Here is a 23,253-nt window from a genome sequence, read left to right on the forward strand (position 1 = left end):
ACACACTAATTTCATTTGAAAATAATAGGCAAGGCCAACAAAACAATTTTTGCATTTTTATGCATCCACAAAGCCATTTTACGTCTTGATAAATTTTATCGTGAAAATGTCGAACAAATTTTTTTGTCGAAGTACTTATATTTAATTTAGGCGTTGGTCTTTCTCTTTTAATAATGGTTTCTTTTTCATTATATGGTCTTGAGCCAAAACTTTTTTTAAGTAAATTTTCAATATCACAATTACAGTTTAAATCGCTAGCCATGATATAAGGGCTAAAATTAAAAATAAAATTATTAAAACTTACTTAGTAAAATAAAATTTGTGATGGATATACAATTATACATACCTGGTACAAAATATTCAATTGTATGAATATACTTTTGCGAAGAAACGTATATAAAAATAACATAAAATATTGTTTATTTTTAAATATTTAAACAATCCACTGAGTTAAAATTGCTCCCTGCGAGTGGCTCACGAATGGAAACAGAGACGATTTTGGTAGGTGTACAGTGAATGCATGCATGACAAATCCCGAGGGTGCCGATACCGGTCAATGTCAAATGCCTCTTTTGTCGCATCACTAGTATATCTCAAAGGACGCGACAGGGCCGTTGTAAATTTTAAACGTTTCTCACCATAGATGTAAATATGTTAAACTTAATAGTCATTTGTTTTCTAACTACTGCAATTCGTTTTAGTACCAGGTGTACACGGAAATCAGTTCCCCACTGTACTGAGCTAGTAATTGCTTCGGTTAAGCTTTTGTTTAAGTCAGCAGGGTTTTACTTATGTCACCATTCCCTAATCTCTTAATTATTTAACTACTTCTTAGTAGAAATAACTCGAAACCAGTTACTTTGTACTCGAATATCTGTAGTCTTGGGAAAAAAGTGGAAAGAAATTTTTATGACAACCGATACTTAGATCGTACATTTAAGGAAAATAAATTCTAGAGCTTTTTTTGTACCATTGTACGTCTCATTCATTAAATTTGGTTGTAAATAATGATGCCAAAGTAACAGTTAATTTTTTAACATTATACAAGAATTGTACACGTTTTTTCTGCATTCCCTTACAGATGGGACATACTATAATCGTAATATCACCGGTTTAACATTGAAACCCGTAAGTAATATAAGATGGGAGAGCGGAATAAATATATCAAATATTTTAATGGATTTTTTTTAAACTCCCGTCAACTATACAGAACTATCATAAAAACATGCCAGTAAACTCCTATCGGTTGGGTTAAGTTATAAATCTAGTCTAGGGTGGGCAACCTTTTTTATAACACGGGCCAGAATAAATTTTACGTTTTTCCGCGGGCCGTAGTAGTTAATTGACGCCTTTTTGTGACTCGTAATTTTTTTAGTCTGCAAATATGAAATAAATAAATAAAAAGTTTATACTACATTTATTTCTCTTATCGTTTTCGAAAATTACAAAGAATTGGAAAATTAACTATTAATTAGTTATTTTTCCAATTTAATAATCTATTAAAGATCTCGCGGGCCGGATAGAAACTTTTCGCGAGCCGTAGCTGGCCCGCGGGCCGGGGTTGCCCGCCGTTGATCTAGTCTACTCGTGATTCACGTAATCGGGCGAGAGCGGCCGAATATCTAGCAGGCAGGCGGCTAAACAGCCCACAACCGGTCCGGGATATAAAGTTAGAAGCTTTATGTGTGAAGCATCCACCAGCTAAACCGGGTGACGTTGGTGCTCTGTAAAGCGCATGCGCCAATGCCTATAATCTGGCTGCTTGGAAGTTGACAGGCAGGTGGCTAACAGCCCACAACCGCTCCGGGATATAAAGCTGTACTCTTTACGAGTGTGTCGCTTACCCGGTTTAGCCGGGTGAGCTAAACCGGGTGAGGTTGGTGCACTGTAAACCGCATGTGCTAATGCCTATATAATCTGGCTGATTGGAGACTGACCCGGTTTCGACATTCCTTCCGCCACCGAATTATTCGAATATACAATAGCAATCTTATCGTTTTTTTTCACATGTAGTATAGAAATTTGTAAAAGATACATAATGCAGTTATAATAAAATATTAATTTTAATTAATTCAAAGTACGTTAAAATATGAAAATTTATATTTTATAAAATTCAACGGAAAGTCATTGGAAGGTGGAATCGGCGCTTCCATCGCTTCCAATGACGGCACGCCACTGTCCATCTGTATATTTCCCTCTACTTCATGATTATCTTCCCATTTCTCAGTTTTCTTATCATTGCTTTTTTCTTCATTAAGACAAGAGCTGGCTTTATGATGATCAGGATTATTTTCGTGAATGTCACATAGCATAACTTCATTTCCACAAGTTTCATCTTTCAGTAACTGTGAATTATGCATTTCTTCAGTTTGTTGCACATTTTTGGTTTTTAAAAATTTTCCAAGGAAGCTCCTCTGTTTTACTGCAATTTTTTCTCTTCCTTTTTTTCTTTAATTTATCAGAGCCACACGCATACTTTCTTCCAGCATCTCTGTCTCTACTAGTCATGTTGCAAAATTGACTGAAAACAATATTATAAAACACATACAAACACTACAATAAGTATAGATAATGTAATACATAAGTAAATTAAGTAAATAATATACAGTAGAGCATTGATTATCAGAAACAATTCGGAACTGGGTAGTTCAGATAACTGATTTTTTTGGATAACTGATCATGTACAAAAGAATATATTAACCTATCCCATATTGAAATTTTTCTTTGTTGCGTGTCGCTTTGCATTGAATTTTTGTCGATGTTAAGCCTAACGAAAATTTTTTTAAAATAATAATTGTGGCTATTGTATGGTTAAAAAAAGTTATTTCTTTATTTTGCACAAACAAAATAAATATATTGAAAAATATAAAAACAAAAAAGTCATATTTCAGAAGTTAATCTAGTATCAAAAACGTTTCAATTCAGCACAGCACACATCTCAACACAGTCCTCGGAAAAACACCACACAAAACAAGCAAAGCTCACCACTCACGAAGGGAAAAAAAGCCTTGTTCAAATACTGGCACGTCCTTAAGTACTGTACCTTCTCATGGTCATCAATTATCTGAATGTCATGCCAGTATTACCAGCTAAAACACACACACCAACAAAATAATATTGGAGTAGCCTGAGACATAGCCAAATATTACAGTGCCACAGCACTAGTGGAAATTTGAATTTTCTGACTGGAATACTTTTGGTTAACCGATGTTTTGGTTGATCGGTATTCAGATAATTGATGCTCTACTGTATATACTTACAATTCACTTTTTTAGTAGTATGATTATAACAACAATGAGTCATATTTTCCTTTGTCTTGATAATACATATATTTCTAGTTATATTATTCGATAAAGTTCAATATATTATTATTCAATAATATATTACATTAAACACTTATCTTCCTTTTAAATACGAATATTATATTTATTTCATACCTCACAATAAAAATGTACAATATATGATGAGCTGTTACAACATAAGCACAATGGACCATGGTTTTTACTTTTCTCATAGACTGCACTAGCTATCTGCAAGTGTAGTGATTGACTCAAAGCACCCAACCTTGCCTTTGAGTGGTCAATGTGAAATGTGCGCTAATTGCTTGATGATTTTCAAATATATGTATATTCAAATTAAAACAAAAAAAAAATAAAAAGAAAATGAAACCATTTTGATTTTGCAAAATCAGTCAGAGGCATGGGGCCTTTTGCACTTGCACCATTTGCACCTTGGGCCAGCTCTGACTTCAAATTAATTTTTTGGTACTATCGAAACCGTGTTGTTATTTGTATTTGGTATACTGGCACAATGAAGTGACCCTTAATCAACACTTGGCACGTTTTCCATCTTTATTTAGTTAGTTCTTAGTGCTGTGCTTTTTCCATATCTTCTTATTCTGATATACAGCACCAAGAACTAACTAAATAAAGATGGAAAACTTGCCAAATGTTGATTAAGGGTCACTTCATTGTGCCAGTATACCAAATTCATATTGTTTTGGACAGGCACACATTTCCATACACCTTTGCTGTTCTGTGATGAATTCCACTATTTACGTCCTTATACAACCAAAACAGGATAGTGGCATGTTGGTCTGATTTAGATGCCTTTGTTTGCAACAATGCCATCAATGTGTCCTGCATGTTCCAGATGCAATTCTGAGTGCAACAAATATGTTACTTATCATATGACTACATCACTGGCTTTATATTGACTTAACCTGAACAAAATTTATGTCATACATTTGACTGCAGTGCTATCAAACAGAAACTTTTTGATAACCCTTTGTACAAATCCTGATACATAAACCACATGTCCACTCAAAGAAACAAACCGACAGTCCAGGATAGAACAGAGAGAACCAACAGAAGACAGGATAAGTATATCCTAAAAGTTTGAGTGAATTCAGATTCCATCCAGAGCCAAAATGCATTTTCTTTTTTGGATCTTGGTTTCTTTCTTTAAATTGAGATATGATATGTAAATCAGGATTTATTCTTTGACTATTTCTGCTTATCAAAAATTTCAGGTACTTTGCACTAGAACAAATAACAATACAAAAATTATATACAATTAACAAAATATTTTCATCTAAAGAATTAAGTTAGTCTTCTAATTAGTATAATAAATTGATAATGCATAAAAACTTTGCCTAGCTTGAAAGCAAATTGTTTAAATTGTTGCTTTCTGTTTATTCAGAAAATAAATGTCACAAAGTTACAACTAGTATTTGATTTGTTGCTTTTATTAACTTTTATTGATTTATTATTATTTTTTGACTAGGTTAAAGCTCCTTGGGTTAAACATGCAATTTTAGCATCTCCATACTATATTTTACCAAAGTAAGTTAAAATTAATTTAAAATTAAATAAAATTAATGGACATTCTTCTGAGAAAAGTCAATATTTAAAGTTGTCTACATATTTCAAGTAGTGCCAAACAATCTGCTGGATTTTCTATTGGTCTATCAAGCTATATTAAGGCTAATTAATATTAAATGTTCCAATCTTCCAGAAAACTGGAAAGGTAATTAAAAAAAAACACACTAACATTATGTTTTTCCCAGCAGGGTGGAAAAATTAACATGAATACAAGAAAATTAAGATAAAGCAAACTCTTTGGGTCTACTCCTAAGACCTGTTTCAGATTGATAAAATTGTTTTGATTTTCAAAAAATAGAATGTATATTTAGATAATATTTAATTATAATACAAAACATTTATATGTTTTTACATAAATTAAATAAAACTTTATTGAAAAAAGATATCACATATTGTATTAATAAAATATTTATTGTGCATTTGTTTTTAGCATTAATACTATCAAAGAATGATTGGACTACAGATTCCTAAAATTAGAAAAAGTTATAATTAATTATATTTGCAAAATTTTCATAATAATAATATAAATATTTTTACATTACAGTTCAGAAACAGTTATCTTAGGTGGTACTTCACAAGTTGATGATTGGAATTGTGAAGTGGATGAAAATGATCATAAAAAAATTTTTCAAGGTTGTTGCAAGATTGTACCCAGTTTGAAAGTAAGTCCATTTTATTAATTTAAAAAGGTATGAATAGCACATTTTGCTAGGAGAGTCATACTATTGAAAATGTAAAATATATAACTTAGCTTGAAAGTTTCAATGTAAGAAAACGTGAAAGCATTCTTATATATGTGATCACTTACAGAAATAAAAAATTCTTTTAGCATCATGTCAATATACAGAGTAGAAGTTAACACCAGACAGTTTATGATTATAAGTCTGTGCTTGTCAAATATTTCTACTGTATATATTTCTTGCTGTTTGTATTATTACATTTGTGATGTCTTATTGTAAATTTATTTATTGATATGTAATGTGATAATGACTGAGGCAGTTCAGGTGTTGATTTACCACTCCAGGGAATCTGAGAACAAATCTGGAGGTCTAAAAAACCCCAGGAATTTTTTGATGGTGGCCCATCAGTCCTTCACTTTCCCCACCACTCCTTTTTACCCTTCGGGTGGGATTATCGTTTCCAAGAAAGAGTCAACGTAGAGAACAATAGAAGGGACGGCGCCGTGGGTCTCGAGGAACGAAAGGTGAATCATTTTTGGACTGGACTGTGGAGAGTGAAGAGGTGAAAAGGAAGCTCTCGACCGAGGCGGATAAGTGAGCAGCAAAGACAAAGGGAAGGATACGACGGGGGAGTGAGAGATTCACCGAGAACACGGGAAGATAAAAATAATCAAACAGGACTCAAGAGTGGTATCCCACCAAGTATTTCAATATTCAACTATTTTTTATCTACATGTATATATTGTTCCTCCCTGTAGTTATAAGTAGGATAAGTTTAGTTTTAAGATCTGCACGCGTATAATTTTGTCGGGTTCCGCTTCGAGCGCGGTTTTTAGACTGAGAAAAAAAAAAGGGCCTTTTTGTAAAGTTGGGATTCATAAAGAACCGGCTTCTGTTCTTTCTGACGAGAATAAAATCGTACATTCGTTAGAAGTAACGTGTGTCAATTATTATTTTGTGTCGGTCTGTTCGCGGAAACCGTTACACCTCGTCACGAAACATCACAATGGCGTCCGCGACAGGATCCCAACTGTAACAAAGGCATCTTATTATTGTTTCAAGTATCCACGTGACGTTTTATTGTTAATTTGTGTATAGCAAAATTGCAAATTGTATTGTAATGGCCACGAGTTGCCAAGTCGAGAGTTCTAATACCAATGATGGGGTTGGTTTCAGTCCGCCGTTAGTAGTTACGGGTTTTCTGGGCATGATCCCCATGTTCTCAGGATCACCGAATGATACCGTAAACGTAAAACAGTTTTTTCAAACTGTCGAAAATATAGCGCGCCTAGCCAGCTGGAATGACGAGGTAAAGGTAGCGGTGCTACAATCCAGGCTGAAAGGTGAGCCGCTGACCACTTTTATGTGCCTGTTGGAACAATACCCCGGTTCTTATAAGGATATAAAGCGCGATCTAATCAAGTGCTTTAGTAAAAGAGAGGCTGGCGACAGGGACATCGTCGACCAGCTCTTGAATCTTAGGCAAGGAAGTAGCGAATCTGTGACGGACTTCTCAGTACGAACAAGGACCTTGCTAGCAAGGGCGGTAAAGGATAATGAGAAGCTAAGTATGTTGCGCGATGATGTGATATTAGAGCGTTTTATCAAGGGTTTAAGGGGAGGCCTTAAAAGCAATGTGCTACGGAGAGCCCCGAAAACATTAGATGAGGCGTTTGAAATTGCCGAGACCGAGGAGTCAATAGAGGTCGAATGTAACGGTCGTTTCGACCGAAGGGGAGTTAGCATAGTGACGGAAGAGAGATCTGACACAGTGGTTGGGGGGTGCGATAGCATGGAATCACGAAAGGACAAAGGTGATAAGAGAATTATAGAATTGGAAAAGAAAGTCGATACGCTAGTCGAGGCAGTAAGCAGATTGTTAGATGAAAGAAAAAGGGAGAGTAGGGATACTTCTAATAAACGATGTTACGCATGCGATAATGTAGGGCATTTCGCCCGGGACTGCCCAAGCCGCAAGAACCCCCATTTAAACTGGTAAAGGAGCGTCAGAAGGGTCAGCATAACGTTCCTTACATAAAACTCAGTCTGACCAATAAGATAGTCAAGTCGCGGAATGGCCTTCCCATCGCTGAGGGGAAAATCGGGAATACTAAGCTATATTTCCTGGTCGATACCGGCGCGGAGAGATCAATAATAAGTTCGGCTGTGATAGAGGGCTTGTCGCGGAAGGACGTAAGGGGCGCAACAATAGAGGGCGAGAATGTAGGAATCAGGGGGATAAACGGCGCTGTTACCGAATCCGAGAAAGTCCTAAGGGTTAAGATAAGTTACAGCGACCAAGAATGTAATGCGACGGTAGCGTGCATGCACTTGCCCGACCATATTGATTACGACGGCATTTTAGGAATGGACGCTGTCAACAACGCATACAAGATCATTGATGGTGTGAGGATGGCTGTGAAAGGGATTGCCCCTAACCATAGCATAGATAAGGGGGAGTATAATGAATGCCTTAATGTCACTCCTGTAACAATTAAGGGTCTGGAGGGTTTGTGCCAAGAGGAGAAAAAATGGGTTTACGAAATATTTGAGAGACACCCGGGATGTTTCGCCGAGTCTATTGAGGAGCTAACGGGTATGATTGGGGTATCACACAAGCCAGAAATTGACCAAAGTAAACCGGTGAGTACACGCCAATACCGGATTCCGGAGTGTTATTTACCGAAATTAAAAGCATTAACGGAGTCTTATTTAAAAGCAGGGATCATCGAGGAGAGTTCGTCTGCGTGGAACTCGCCCATTCACATTGTAGAGAAAGATAATGGGGAAATCCGGATGACCCTGGATCTCCGACGGGTCAATGACCTCACTGAGACGCAAGAGTTCCCCATCGCTCGCGTAGATGAAATCCTGAGCAAATTTCACGGCAGTAAATTTTTCTCAGTATTAGATCTGAAATCCGGCTATTTCCAAATAAGCTTGGATGCATCTGTTAGGCATGTTTATGCTTTCTCCACTCCGTGGGGCAAATTCCAGATGTGCCGCCTCCCACAGGGAGCGAAAAATAGTGGCCGGTTCTTCCAAGCCGTGATGTCCAAGGTGTTGGCCCGTTTTGTAGGGATAAATTGTTATATTTTCCAGGATGATGTTGTACTATTTTCCAAGTCCCTCGATGACCATATAACTCTATTGGGTGAGGTCATAAGCACACTCGATAGGAGCAACCTAAAGTTGCATCCATCAAAAAGCCGCTTTATCGTAAGCGAGGTTAAGTATCTGGGGCATATTATAAGCCAGAGTGGGATACTCCCGGACGAGGACAATGTCAAGGCAATACGTGATGTGAAAGCCCCCCGTAATATAAAAGGCGTCCGGAGTTTCCTAGGTATGGTCGGTTTTTTTAGGTGCTTCATACCACGTTTCTCCGATTTGGCATTACCTTTAACCAATTTGACTAAAAAGAATAGGAAATTTTTATGGGATAAGAAGTGTCAGGAAAGTTTTGATGAATTTAAAACCATGTTATCAAAGCCCCCCCTCTTAAGACACCCCAACTTTGACGCCCCATTTCACCTATATACCGATGCATCGGATAAGTGTGTTGGTGCGGTACTGGGGCAAATGGAAAGCAGTGATTTCTACCCGGTGGGATACTTTAGCCGGAAGTTCAATGATACCGAAGAGAAGTACTCCACGATCGAGAAGGAGTGTTTGGCGATGGTTTTGTCCCTGCGCCACTTTAAACCTGTTGTGTTAGGATATCCGATTGTAATACACACTGATCATAAGCCACTTGTGTTTATGAGCAATATGAGAAATCATAATAGGAGATTAATGAGATGGTCGATGGAACTGGCAGATTACGATGTAAAGATCAATCACATAAAAGGAAAGCATAATGGGATAGCCGACGCGCTGTCGCGGCCAAGCTCAGGGATGGGAGAGGTGAGAAATGAAGTGTGTAATAGCGTCGTAGAAAATCAAGAACTTTGGCAGAAAGTGGTTGAATCTCAAGGGGAAGATGAATTCTTAAAAAAAATACGGGAAGGCCACAAACATCAAGGGAAAGGCGGATGGGTGCCTAGTGGAAGAGATGGATCTGAATTCCAGTTAGATGGTGATGTGGTCGTACACGTAAAGCCCGGAAAAATGGGGCTCAGGAGGTGGACTCGCATATGCGTAGGGAAGGACATGACCGACCAGGTGATATGGCTATTCCATAGTTCGCCGCTGTCTGGTCACCTAGGTGTGAAAAAAACGTGTGATCTTATTGACAGGTATTACTACATCAAAGACCTGAAAAGCCGCGTTAAGCGTATAATAAAAGGGTGCAAGACCTGCCAAAGGTACAATCTACACGGGGGTCGAGCGCCGTTTCAGGAAACGGAAACTGCAGAGTTTCCCTTCCAGAAGGTGGCTACTGACATAATTGGTCCTCTCCAAACATCTTACGGGGGGAATAAGTACATCCTTACGGTCGTCGATTTATATACTCGGTACGGGGAAGCAATGCCTGTCCCCAATCAATCAGCCCAGGTTGTTGCTGAGGCGATCTTTAATAACATCATTTGTAGGTATGGGTGCCCTGAGGTGATCGTCTCTGACAGGGGAGCGAACTTCACCTCCAGCACGTTCCAAAAGGTGTGCGACGAGCTCACGATTAAACATAATGTGACAACCGCATATAGACCGTGTTCCAATTCGGTGTGCGAACGATTTAACAAAACCATCTGTGGTATAATTGCAAAAATATCAGGAGGTAACAACCGTGATTGGGACAGATTCATCAACACGGGTCTATTTGCATATAATAATTCAACCCATTCCGCTACGGATGAGTCTCCTGCTTATCTATTATATGGTTTCGATCCTCGGTTCCCAAGTGCTTTTCCTGAAGAAAACCTAGAAAATCAACAAGGCCGAGAGCACGGCCCGAGGTTTATTGATAAGTTAAATGCAATAAGAGAAGCGGCATATGAACTGGGAAGGAATCGAAACTCGAGAAATAGGGGGCGGATAAATGAGGGGAGGAAACAAAGCGTGTGGAAGGAGGGTCAAAGAGTGTGGTTGATGCGTAAAGGAAAAAGGAAAGGCTTGGGGAAGTTTTCCCCCAAGTACCTGGGACCGTATAGGATCTCACGCGTCTTAGGACCCGTCACGGTGGAGTTGAGGAGCAACCGGCGGAAAGGGAAGTGGGTGGTGCACACCGATCGGATTAAGCCATGCTACTCCCCAATATATAGGGAGAGCAGAAAAGTATCCTCGCACCATCGCAAAGATGAGGAAGTACGGGAAGAAGCCGATGACTTAGAAAGCGGTGAACCGGAGGAATACATAAGGACTTGGATTCCCCGACGGAATATAGGGCCAGATCCGACGTCACTTCAATCGAGAAACGAGGAGAGGGAGGACACGGAAAGCGACCCCACTACCGTGAGAGACGCGGAACCTCAACACCGTTATAATTTAAGGAGAAATAAAGTAAACTACCGTAGGTTGCACTACGGGGTTTGATTCTTCGGGGGGGCGTATGTGGCCGTCGGCCATGTTATTCGCGTATTTTATATGTTTTTAATATGTAATATAACTAGTGTTAGAAATTCCTTTGTTTCTTTTGTATTATCTATCCTCCTTCACTTTCCCCACCACTCCTTTTTACCCTTCGGGTGGGATTATCGTTTCCAAGAAGGAGTCAACGTAGAGAACAATAGAAGGGACGGCGTCGTGGGTCTCGAGGAACGAAAGGTGAATCATTTTTTGGACTGGACTGTGGAGAGTGAAGAGGTAAGAAGGAAGCTCTCGATCGAGGCGGATAAGTGAGCAGCAGAGACAAAGGGAAGGATACGACGGGGGAGTGAGAGATCCACCGAGAACACGGGAAGATAAAAAATAATCAAACAGGACTCAAGAGTGGCATTCCACCAAGTATTTCAATATTCAACTATTTTTTATCTACATGTATATATTGTTCATCCCTGTATTATAAGTAGGATAAGTTTAGTTTTAAGATCTGCACGCGTATAATTTTGTCGGGTTCCGCTTCGAGCGCGGTTTTTAGACTGAGAGAAAAAAAAGGCCTTTTTGTAAAGTTGGGATTCATAAAGAACCGGCTTCTGTTCTTTACTAGAAATAAAAAATTCTTTTAGCATCATGTCAATATACAGAGTAGAAGTTAACACCAGACAGTTTATGATTATAAGTCTGTGCTTGTCAAATATTTCTACTGTATATATTTCTTGCTGTTTGTATTATTACATTTGTGATGTCTTATTGTAAATTTATTTATTGATATGTAATGTGATAATGACTGAGGCAGTTCAGGTGTTGATTTACCACTCCAGGGAATCTGAGAACAAATCTGGAGGTCTAAAAAACCCCAGGAATTTTTTGATGGTGGCCCATCAGTCCATTGCCACCTGGCTATCCCAAACCCACCATTGGTATAGAGGAGAAAAAAAAGCTCTCTTGGTAACCATTGGTCAGAAAGAATAAGAAAAGTATGTAAGATATATGAGACGATCACCAGAAAAGTGGTAGAAATGATGAATGTTTTTCTTTATTATAGTATAAAAAATATTAATTCAAAATTAGACAAAATAATAAATGCCAAAAATGCAAACATCTAGCTAATTTTTTTTTTTTAACTAAGGTTAAACTTTATTATTAATGAGTATATTGGTGATAATGTTTAACCTCAAGTTACATTTTCTTTTTGTACTACTTTTCTACTGTATTCTTCATGTTATAAATGTAAATTCTTATAATTGGGTTTTGAAATGCCTAAAGTAAGTCATTGTGCACTCCCCAAGAGATTACTTAAGAAATCCAATTTCTAAATTACCTTCAGTTGGACTTTAGAGTCAAACTAAAGGTAATTTTTTTTTTTGCCAAAGCTGAAGAAATTGTATAATGCTAAAAAGTAAAGATTTTTTTTTGTTTTTATTCCTTGCTAGCTTTACATATTTAATCTTGATATCAAAGTGCAAAAGTAATTGTCTGTTTTTAACAGTTCACATGTATCTTTTTGATGTTCCAAGAACAAACATTTTGAGACTTAATTCAAAATAATACTAAGGCTAGTCAGACATTATTAAATTATTTTATTTCTTATTTCAAAACATTTTCTCATTTACTATCAATAAAAATAATCATTGCTTGCTTTAACAACTGTAACAAAATCATATTTTTCTAGAAAAATTATGAACTAAAAAAAAATGACTGTAATCATTCCTTTTTAAGATTAGTTTTGTTAGTTTCATACTGCACAACAATAAACTAAACTATCAGTTATTTTTTCATTTGACTGATAATTTTTTCTATGTGTTAGTTCTCTTAACTAAAACAGAACTAAAAATTTGTCAAAAATCCATTCCTTAAACATATGATTGATCTTCTAGTTAAGTTTGCAACAAAATGTGTTGATAAACAAATCTAGATATTATAAAACACAATAAATTCTATTATCATCATAACAGATTATTATTTTGTCCAATGAAAGACAAAGTATTCTACTTGCATACACAATCATGTCACTTAACTGTACTGTTTTATTTTACTAATGTGAAATTAGAAACACATGGGTATCTGCTAGTTGTCACTGTGTACGTGCAAGCAATAGCAATTAGGCAATAAACTTTGGGAAAACCTTCGGACCAAACTTGGCCAGACACTACTGATCAGTAAAAAAAAACTTCTGGGGAAAAAGTGGCAGAGGTTGCCTATGCTTAAAAAAAAGAATCTATATGAACAAGTCTGCCAGGAGAGAGAGCTGTACAGCTGTACACTCACAAATGAGATGCATAATTCTATATACAGATAAATCTTATAATTTTATTGTACAACAACAATATCTAAACGTGAATATGTTAAAGTCATAAAATTAATTATTAAATAACATCAATATTTTTTATAATTTTACAATAATTTCTTACATAATTTATAGAGAAAGATTAGAAACAAAAACGTTGTTTTTATTTTTACATTTATTTTTGATGATAAATTGCTTTGAATGTCATTGCTTTTTGATCTGCTTGTTCGTGGGAAAATCTGGTTTACCATGATTGTGTTTCAGTTTTCCTATATACTGTATATTATTGGATGGTTGAGGTGGTAATGATATCAGCCTGCATTCTAGAGACCTAGGATTAAGTCTGGGTTAACCTGAATATATAAATCCCATCCCTCACTCTCTAGCTAACCAGAGTGTGAGGGATTTGTATAACCTAACTTCTGGTTAGCCAGAGTTAGGTTACTGTATACCAGACTGAACCCATGGTGGATATGAAAAAAGCCTTTTAGTGCCAAAATAAGGAAAGGATTTAAAATTTATATAAGAAATATTTTTATTAGTTTGATTTAGAAATTGCTAATAGTAATAAAGTACAATTTAAATGAACTTCTTTTATGTAATTATTAAATATAATTTTTATTAATTTATTCAGAAAGCCGAAATTGTTAACAAGTGGGTGGGTCTTAGACCCGGACGTTCGATGCCTCGCATAGAACATGAAACGACTTTTATTAATGGTAAAAAACTAGAGGTATGATTTTTAAGCAGTTTTTTAATAGTAGCAAATAACTTATTTTTAAGTATCTAACACAAACTTTAAGAACATAAATACCAATTGATGAAGTCCGAACAATGGTCTAAACCAAAATGAATCCAAAAGCATACTAAAAAATACAATAAATAAGATGACTTGAAACTCATTTTCTAGCATGTTCACATTATTTCATGATTATATTGAGAAAACTAGATATAGTTTCTTTTGAAGAGCAACTTGAAATATTAACTTTGGATAAAATTTTTTTTAAATTGAAAAAATGGATTAGATTACTTTGCATTCAATTGTTCATTTAAATAATAAATTATTTAATAACACCTTACTTCACAAACCAATAACCTATGCGAAGTAAGGTTAAGCAACAAACAACAAATGTTTTCTCAACTCCTTCAGAGTTCTTCCTCAGGTTTTTTAATTCAAAATTAGCTGGATCTTCTAAATTCATTCTAGAACATAATATTCGAATATATAATCAAACTGTAAGATGAAGAGATCAAACATGGAATTTATGCACATGCGTACACCTGTGTTACTTTTAAATAAGATTGACAATTAAACTCTGCTGTCAAGTAAAGCCTGCAGTATACACAGAATACCACTTGTGGTATTCTGTGTGTGGAGTAGTAAGGATGAATACCAGAAGTGGTTAGAGGCGGTGGAGATTTTTAAGGCTTACTGCAAGTCCCCATGCATTAATTTTAGGGAAGAGATGAGTTTATCAATGGCTTGGCAGGCTTTACTTGACAGCAGAGTTTAATTGTCAATCTTATTTAAAAGTAACACAGGAGTACGCATGTGCATAAATTCCATGTTTGATCTCTTCATCTTACAGTTTAATTATATATTTGAATATTATGTTCTAGAATGAATTTAGATGATCCAGCTAATTTCGAATTAAAAAACCTGAGGAAGAACTCTGAAGGAGTTAAGAAAACATTTGTTATTTGTTGCTTAACCTTACTTTGCACCAGCTATTTGTTTTAGTGTGTGTTATATTTTCATTATCCTGATGTGGTATTCATTTAAAAATTAGAAGTATGACTGATTTTCATAAAATTTTACTGCCTAAAATATTTCAAAGGATTAAAAAAACACCTGCAGTAGCTTCTTAATCCTGGAAAATGATAAACCAGACCAAAGTTTCATTAAGCTTGATGTTATAAATTGAAGTTAATTCCTCAAAAGATAATTTGAATTGTGATCAAATGAGTTTACTTGTGAGTTTGGAACTGCCAGGAGTTTGCATTATCCAAATAACTCTTTGTCACTAGCTCTAAGGTTTAGAGTTAGTTTGTTATTGTTGCTTAAAGTAAATGCAATCACTAGGAATGTCTCTCCACTATAAAAATTTTCTCTTTGTAAGTTACATAAAGAAGAAAATTTATAGAAAATTGATGAAACAATTTACAGATGATTTGAAGTATTTTTGCATAAAGATTTACTTTTAGAAACTTTTTAGTAAATGACAATCTGTATGTAGCAAAAATAGATTGTTGTAAACCAGAAGTTATCTTAGGAAAGATTTCAAGACATTTGTGTGCACTTAGAAGTCAGATGCATTAAATTTTATTATAAATTTATTACTATAAAAACTAGATTGCTGTTTGTTTTTTAAACTTGTAAAACTGAAACAATGACATTGAATCACAAACTGTATAGTGTACATTTTCTAGATAAAACAATGTCAAATTGCTATAAAAGTGCATGCCATCCCAGGTAAAGGTCCACTAGTCAAAGTTTAAAATAGTTAAAAATTCTGATTTTAATAGTTTTAATAGTAATACTTTAATGTTATGAAATTTTGGCATAAACAGATATCTGTTTACCCTTATAAGTTCATTAAATCAAGGGTTTTACTGTGTATTCTTTTCAAACATAGTTGTGTTTTTAATTATTTAAATCAGTTCAAAATTTTATAAATTTGTTTTCAAAAATTCTAAATTATTTCTTTTATAAATACTAAAGATTATCTTTAGGCATGTTTTAAACTAAACTTGTTTAAAATTTAGGTTGAGAAAAACATAAAAATACATCCAAATTAATTATTTAAAATGATGGAGTCAGATTATTTATCAAATTCTTATGTAATTGTATTGTAGAGAGAAATACATGAAAAATCAGTTTTGTAAATAATGAAGTAAAAGTTAAAAATAAAAAAGTTAAAGGCAAACCAAGATATTATTTAAGAGATTTGATTGGTTTTGTACTGGCTAATAATTATTTTACAGTAAAAGAAAACTTTTACCGCCAAATAGATGGCTTTTCCATGGGTTCAGTTATTGGACCGAAACTAGCAGAAATCTATATGTTAGATATGAATAAAACTTTATCAAACCTAAAGGGCATTATATTTTTTGCAAGATATGTTGATGACGTATTGATTATTTATAATAGTGTAATAACAACACCTATTCAAATATTGAAACAAGCCAATGAAATTAACTCAAATATGAAATTAATCCAAGAATCTGAAAGTATAATAAAATAAACTATTTAGATATAACAATTACATGATTTACAGATAGTTTTGAATATTGTAAATTTGAAAAACCATGTGGTGATAAAAAAGTAATTAATTTCAAATCATATTGCTGTAGAAATCAAAAACATAATATATATTTAATGGAAATAAGAAAGATATTTTCCATAATAACAAAAACAGATATAAGTGAACAGGAAATAAAAGCAACACTCAAGAAGTATATTCTAAACGGATATCCAATGAAAATATTAAATAATTGGTATAACCAATTCATACTGAACAGATATAAAGTGAAAGAAAAACAAGAAATAAAACAGTACATATCATTTCTTTACATAAAAAGGCATGTATGAAAAATATAATAAAATTCTTAATCAGAATCTAATTAAACTAGCTCCAACTCAAAATAATAGGTTATCCAATCTGTTGATTATAATAAGTATTAAATAGGATCTATTAGCAAAAAAAGAAGGCATGGTCTACAGACTTGAATGCACATGTATATTCCAAGTTTCTATATTGGTGAAATGAAGAGAAAACTAAAGATCAGATTGTCGGAACATTTAGCAGCTGCAAGATTAAAAATGGCTAATTCTCCCATTTTTTATCATTGTAGTATTAATAATTGTGAAATTAATATTAATAATGTAAAAATTGTTTATAAGGAAAACAATAATGTAAAAAGAAAAGTTAGAGAACATTTTGCCATAATTATGCAAAACAATATGGTTAATTTAAATATGGGTGTGTTGACAGCTGCATTCTAGGAAACTTTTGTTGGATATATAGATGGAAATCCATAATAGGATATTGTTGGAGTTTTGAACTGTATGCTGATAGCCCTACTGAAGAGGCCTGTTTGCAAAATGCATTTAGGGAATTTATTGACATAATGAAGTGTTTTCTCTGCACTTGGGTTTGCCTTTAACTTCTTTATTTTCAACTTTTATTTCATTATTTACATAATTAGAGTTTTAAAGTTATCTGTCCTCCATAAGTCAGAGTGGAAAGAAAAATTGATTTTTCATGTATTTCCCTACAATACAATTACATAAGAATTTGATAAAAGTACATTTTGATCAATCTCATTTGATCAATTTCAAATCAAATCAAATCTCATTTTGATCAATGCTGCATTTCCATCTACTTAGATAAGTGATCTTAACCTTTCAACAGTGGAACAGTCAGGTGTGGGGCTCCCACTTAGTTGTGGAGAAGAAATATGGGAAATTTTTAAAGTATATTTTCAAGTGTTTTTTTTCTCATTACCGTTTTGGAAAAAAATTTTGTAAACAGTTCTGTCTAGTAAAGAAAAGTCTCTTTTTATTGTTACATAATTCATTTTTTATGTGAATTTCTTTTTTGCGGTAGTTTTTGGCGATACCCCCAAAAGAATTTAGCGAGTATAGTTGTCCCTCACCACTGCCACACGATTGCCTTGGACGATTACAATTGTCCCTCACTGTTAAGAGGTTAAGTTTTCACTTCAGCAAACTTATTTGATGTTGTCCTTATTGAGAACAACATTAATGTGTCTAAGACAAAGGTTCCTGATGTGGTCACCAGTAACTCAGGAAAAGGGTGATTTGGCACCAGTTGGCAAATTTTTTTAATATTTAAAAATACATCACAATGATTATTACATTATTAATTTTATATCTTTAAATTTTCATAAAGTAAAATGCATAGTGTTCAATTACAAAATTATTAAACTATTTTTTTTTTTTTTTTTTTTTTGAATCATTGGAAAGAAAGCAAGTAACAAATTAAAATCTGATTTTGGAAATGGGTAAACAAGCAAAATAGATTGAAAACCTCTAAGACTATGGGATTAGACTTATTTAAAATTGAATGATATGGATATTATATAAGTGAATGGTATAGAATCAACATATTGTTTAATTATTTGCATCATTCTGAAAGGAAAAGTTTAAAAGAAACTTGATATTTGATAAATTTTGATATTGTAATGAAAATCTATATTCAGGAATGTTTTACAGTTTAATCTAAAAATGCAATAAAATTGCTAATTATAAAGTCATTTGAAAAGTTTCAATTAAAGACATTTTCTTTGTATATGAAATCTACAAATGTAATTATTTTTTATATAAAATATTATGTTTGTTTTTACAGATAATACACAACTATGGACACGGCGGATCAGGTGTCACACTATTTTGGGGATGCGCCAAAGAAGTTGTGGACAAATTACAGGAATTAAAAAATACTATTTATTTACAACAAGCAAAGTTGTAAAATTACAAATAATTCAAAGTGCCAATTAATTTGATCTTAAATTCCAGAGCAGCTCATTAAATATTTTTATTAGTTATTTTTCTAATAGAAGATTTATCACAAAGTTGCAGAATATTATTATACTTTTTTGATACATTTAATGATGCCTGTTATTATTATTGTTATACTTAATCTAATAAATTTGAATTTATTAGATTATATCATAGAAATATGGAATGAAGCCCATTAACTGTAAATATGTGGACAATACAAATTGTTGAAATGTATAAGTGCCATATAACAGAGTAGAGGTATCAATGGTTGGATGTGATCAATTTGTACTTCAACAGTTCCTTTATATCTTTCAATAATTTGGATTGATAATCTGTTATTGTTATCTTCATTTTATTGTATAATGTATTTTAATTGTTCTTCCAATCAATTTTTAAATTTTGAAAAATGCAATATGTTTACATATCTGCATACTACACCAGGATAAATATAAAATAAGACACACTACAACCAATAACCGGTGCAAAGTATGATTAAGTCTTGAATTATAAACAAATTTTAAATTCATTTATGATTTTGGAAGATCCAGCTCATTTAGAATTAAGTAAACCTGAGGAAGAACTCAGAAAGGGTTATGAAAACGTTTGTCATTCAAGACTTCATCATACTTTGCATTGGTTGTAGAGAGTCTTATTTTGCAATGTTAAATTTAGTATAAACATATTTTCCAAACAATAGGTCATAGTTCCTAAATAAAAGTAAAAAGTCATCAATTATATTTCTGGGTCTCCAAGATCCATAAATATATTTAATGACTTTTTATAAGTACTATAATGATGATTTTTTAGTCTTACTACCCTGAAGGCACCAAGAAGGTGGTTTTTTTTTTTTTTTTTTTTGCTGTAATGCATTCAGGCCAACCTGCCTGTAAAAATTTATAAGATATAATGCTGTCTTGAAGTCTTGAACCCAGATTTCATAGAGTGGCATCTGTTACTACCTGGCCATGTGGCCAACCGTATTTTCAGGCAACATCTTAGTCTTCCAATACATTATAAAGAGTTGCGACTGAGAAAAGATTGCAGAATGTATTGTGTTGAATCTTTATAACATAGAATAAATTATAAGCATATATAAAATATTAATCACTTATATTAAAGATAATTATTTCTATATATTCAAGAAATTTGTAGTAATATAATAAATTTAAAACAGTACTTTGATTTGAAAACAATACGTACGATACATGCATACAATTATGTTTATTGCTTTTCAAATTAAAATTATATAAAACCTATTTTAAAATATTCCTATATAATTTGATATTAATAACAATGTGTATATAAAAAGTTTAAAACACTTGCCACATTAGAAAAATTTCAATAGTGCCTAAGGTAGTCTTTTAAAATTAATGCATCTACATTCACTTACAATTTATAAATATATATTTTCTATATTCTTAAACTTAAGAGAGAATAAAAATTTATTTATATGTAGTATGTTTATCCTGATGTTTATCCTAATTATAAGTGATTCAAGTATAGAAATACAGTGAGTGATTGGTTGACGAACATAATCCGTTCCAAGACTTTGTTCGTTAATTGATTATCAATTTACCATAGGTTTTTATGGAAATTTGATCAATTCGTTCTGGAGAACCCAAAAAATAAAAAATATATACTTTCTTACTACATTTATTTATATGTAGTAATAAAAATACATATATACACAATCTTGCATTTTTATTAGTCATGTTTTTTCCATTTGTGGAGATTAAAGAATCTGTCTAATGTCGATTGTTTTTCTCTCTTCAGGATTTTTCAGAAGTATTTTAATAGCATTGTAATTTGTTTTTATTGTTACAACTAGGTGCATAGATAGACACTGGGCATTTCTTACATCATCTTTATTCGGAGTATCCTATTAGCCGAGATGTGTTTTGGGCATCTATCTTCTGTCGGCATTACTATCGGGATTAGCACATCATGAAGGTCTGATGAGCTAGGTGATGTTCAGTGTAATGGTACTTTTAACTGTGAATATATTTTAAACTATAAAGATATTTTAACTGTAAGTAAGTAATTTTAAACTAGATGTATATACATTACTACCACCTTACAAGATATTCTGATAGTAATTAATGTCAACAGATAAACTCTATTTCACACCTTAATTTGTCCAGCATACTGTTAAAATTTTCATAAAAACGTTTTCGATCACTTTTAGCGATCTTCATCAGTTACAGATTACAAAGAACGAACAAAAAACGGTAATTTATACACCGGGACTGGAATTATTTAATTTTTCACGTTAGTGGTGACGTCATTATGAACGGAGTTGCGTTTTTCACCGAAACATTCGATCTTTTTTAAATTCGAATTTTTGTTCGTTCTTTGTAATCTGTAACTGATGAAGATCGCTAAAAGTGATCGAAAACGTTTTTATGAAAATTTTAACAGTATGCTGGACAAATTAAGGCGTGAAATAGAGTTTATTTCGTGATAGTATCCAGTAAGCATTTCTTATTATGTCAACAGATAGACTAGGTGCATAGACTGATGTCAGAAATTCCCAGCTGGGCATTTCTGACATCAGTCTATGCACCTAGTCAATGACAATAAAAACAGATAAAAGAATACACGGTTTCAGAATACACAGCATTGTAATTGTAAAGATCCCTGAGCCTATTAACCTCAACCTGGTTTGGATGCCATTCTAAGACCATTGTTCTGACATTCTCCCATTTCTTCATCAGATGTTTAATAGCAGATATCGGCATTAATCCTCTTTTTCAGAAGAAAACATATCTTGCCGAGTTTCTTGGTGTTCTTCATTCAAGAGTTCTTGGCATCAGATCAGTTTCAGGTTCCATTATGAGCTCTTCGATGTTCTTTATTTCTCAGATGCAAGTTTTGTTACTCCTTTAGCAGCTTGAGTCTTCTTGATTATACAGTATCTTTCTTAGATAAGATTGAACTGCGGCCTACTGTAAAACTGTTCAAGCCATACTGCTCAGCAACATCAGACATCTGCCCACTCTCTATCATTGCTATTATACCTTTTGAAAATAAAAGCCAACACAAAATTTAACAAGTGCTCGCCCAACAGTCTCATGAATACTATAAAAGAATTGTTTCTGTCAGAAAAATAAAAAGTGCAATTACAGGGGAGAGTCAAAGTTTGGAAGAATACTATCTGATCAGTATATACCCGGTTGAGCGTCGATGTCGATGTCTCCCGCACTCCGAAAAGTTCCAAATTGTTTCCTGAAGACAAGGAAAGACCAATCGGTATTCATTATTTTACATTGCTGCTTCTTGTGTTTGTTCTGTGAGGTGTTCCTGGTCCGAACATAAAAATCTTTCACAACAGTGTTTGTAATCCAATTTGTTCATTAACCGATCACCCACTGTATATTACGATTTAGCACAAATATAAATTTATAGATAAAGGTCCTGTGTGTTTACTCACATTTACATGGTTTCTTGCTTACATGTAAAGAATGAGAATATTGTATGCTTACAAGATAAATTTCTACAATTAGACATATCAGTTAACACACATTGTTGTCATAAATTTTTTAATAAATAAATGCCAAAGAAGTTTACTCTGCATCATTTGGCCTACAAAATATTTGTATTTTAGAAAACCAAAGAATAAATAACATTGATTTGCTACATTAAATATGTTTGTACCGTCAGATGACAAAGGAAGCACAGCCATTTTATTGATGCAGGGCATCAACAAATTATCAATTATTATATTATTTTGTATGCAAATATGCCAAGTAATAGATGGCATTTTACATTTAAATTAATAATTAAAAGTAAATTTATGAATTTATTTATACATATATTTTTTGGTCATATCAATATGATTATGAAATATCATTTCTTTCTTTAGTATTAAATAATCTTTCAAAATTTAAATAAATGAATAATTATAATCCTTTTAAATATATCTTTCCTGAAATTTTTGAAAAATATTAAATACACTCGTTTCCTCTGTTGGATTTGATTTCTAATTTTTTTAAAAATATTTAACAAGAATTGTAAATTTTTGTAACAAATTGTAACCAAAAGTATCTTATTTGAGTGTTACACAAAAATATTTTTATCCATGATCTGTAAACAGAAACTTGTTAATTATTATATAATTTGTAAAATTATGTATGAAATATTGTTTGTGAATGATATAAAGTTAGCAAATAAAATATGACATTGTAAATTTGCATGCTTTAATTTTGTGCATTACAAATTAGTTTAACAATCAATTTCTTTTATCACTTAAAAGATTTTAATAGAAAAATTTAGTGAATGTCTTATAATATACATTGTATTTCAAGCAATAGCTTTATTTTTAGGAATACAAAGCAAATAAACTTGATACTTGAAACTCTGTATTTGAATACTTTGCACTGAATTTGTAAACTTGAA

At 33.2% G+C, this 23,253-nt stretch overlaps 1 protein-coding gene across 1 annotated transcript in view; it reads left to right on the forward strand.

The window, feature by feature from the left end:
* Window positions 1–20,199, forward strand: part of Daao2 (D-amino acid oxidase 2) — a 42,139-nt gene extending 21,940 nt beyond the window's left edge. The window contains exons 8-11 of the mRNA XM_067288072.1: window positions 4,786–4,844; window positions 5,428–5,545; window positions 13,966–14,064; window positions 18,704–20,199. Coding sequence (XP_067144173.1) covers window positions 4,786–4,844; window positions 5,428–5,545; window positions 13,966–14,064; window positions 18,704–18,826 — 399 coding nt within the window. The 3' untranslated portion in view covers window positions 18,827–20,199. The remainder of the gene's footprint in view (window positions 1–4,785; window positions 4,845–5,427; window positions 5,546–13,965; window positions 14,065–18,703) is intronic.
* The last annotated feature ends 3,054 nt before the right edge of the window (window positions 20,200–23,253 follow it).

Source organism: Centruroides vittatus, unplaced genomic scaffold (assembly GCF_030686945.1).
Source record: "Centruroides vittatus isolate TY-2023 unplaced genomic scaffold, ASM3068694v2 scaffold_769, whole genome shotgun sequence".
NCBI lineage: Eukaryota > Metazoa > Arthropoda > Arachnida > Scorpiones > Buthidae > Centruroides > Centruroides vittatus.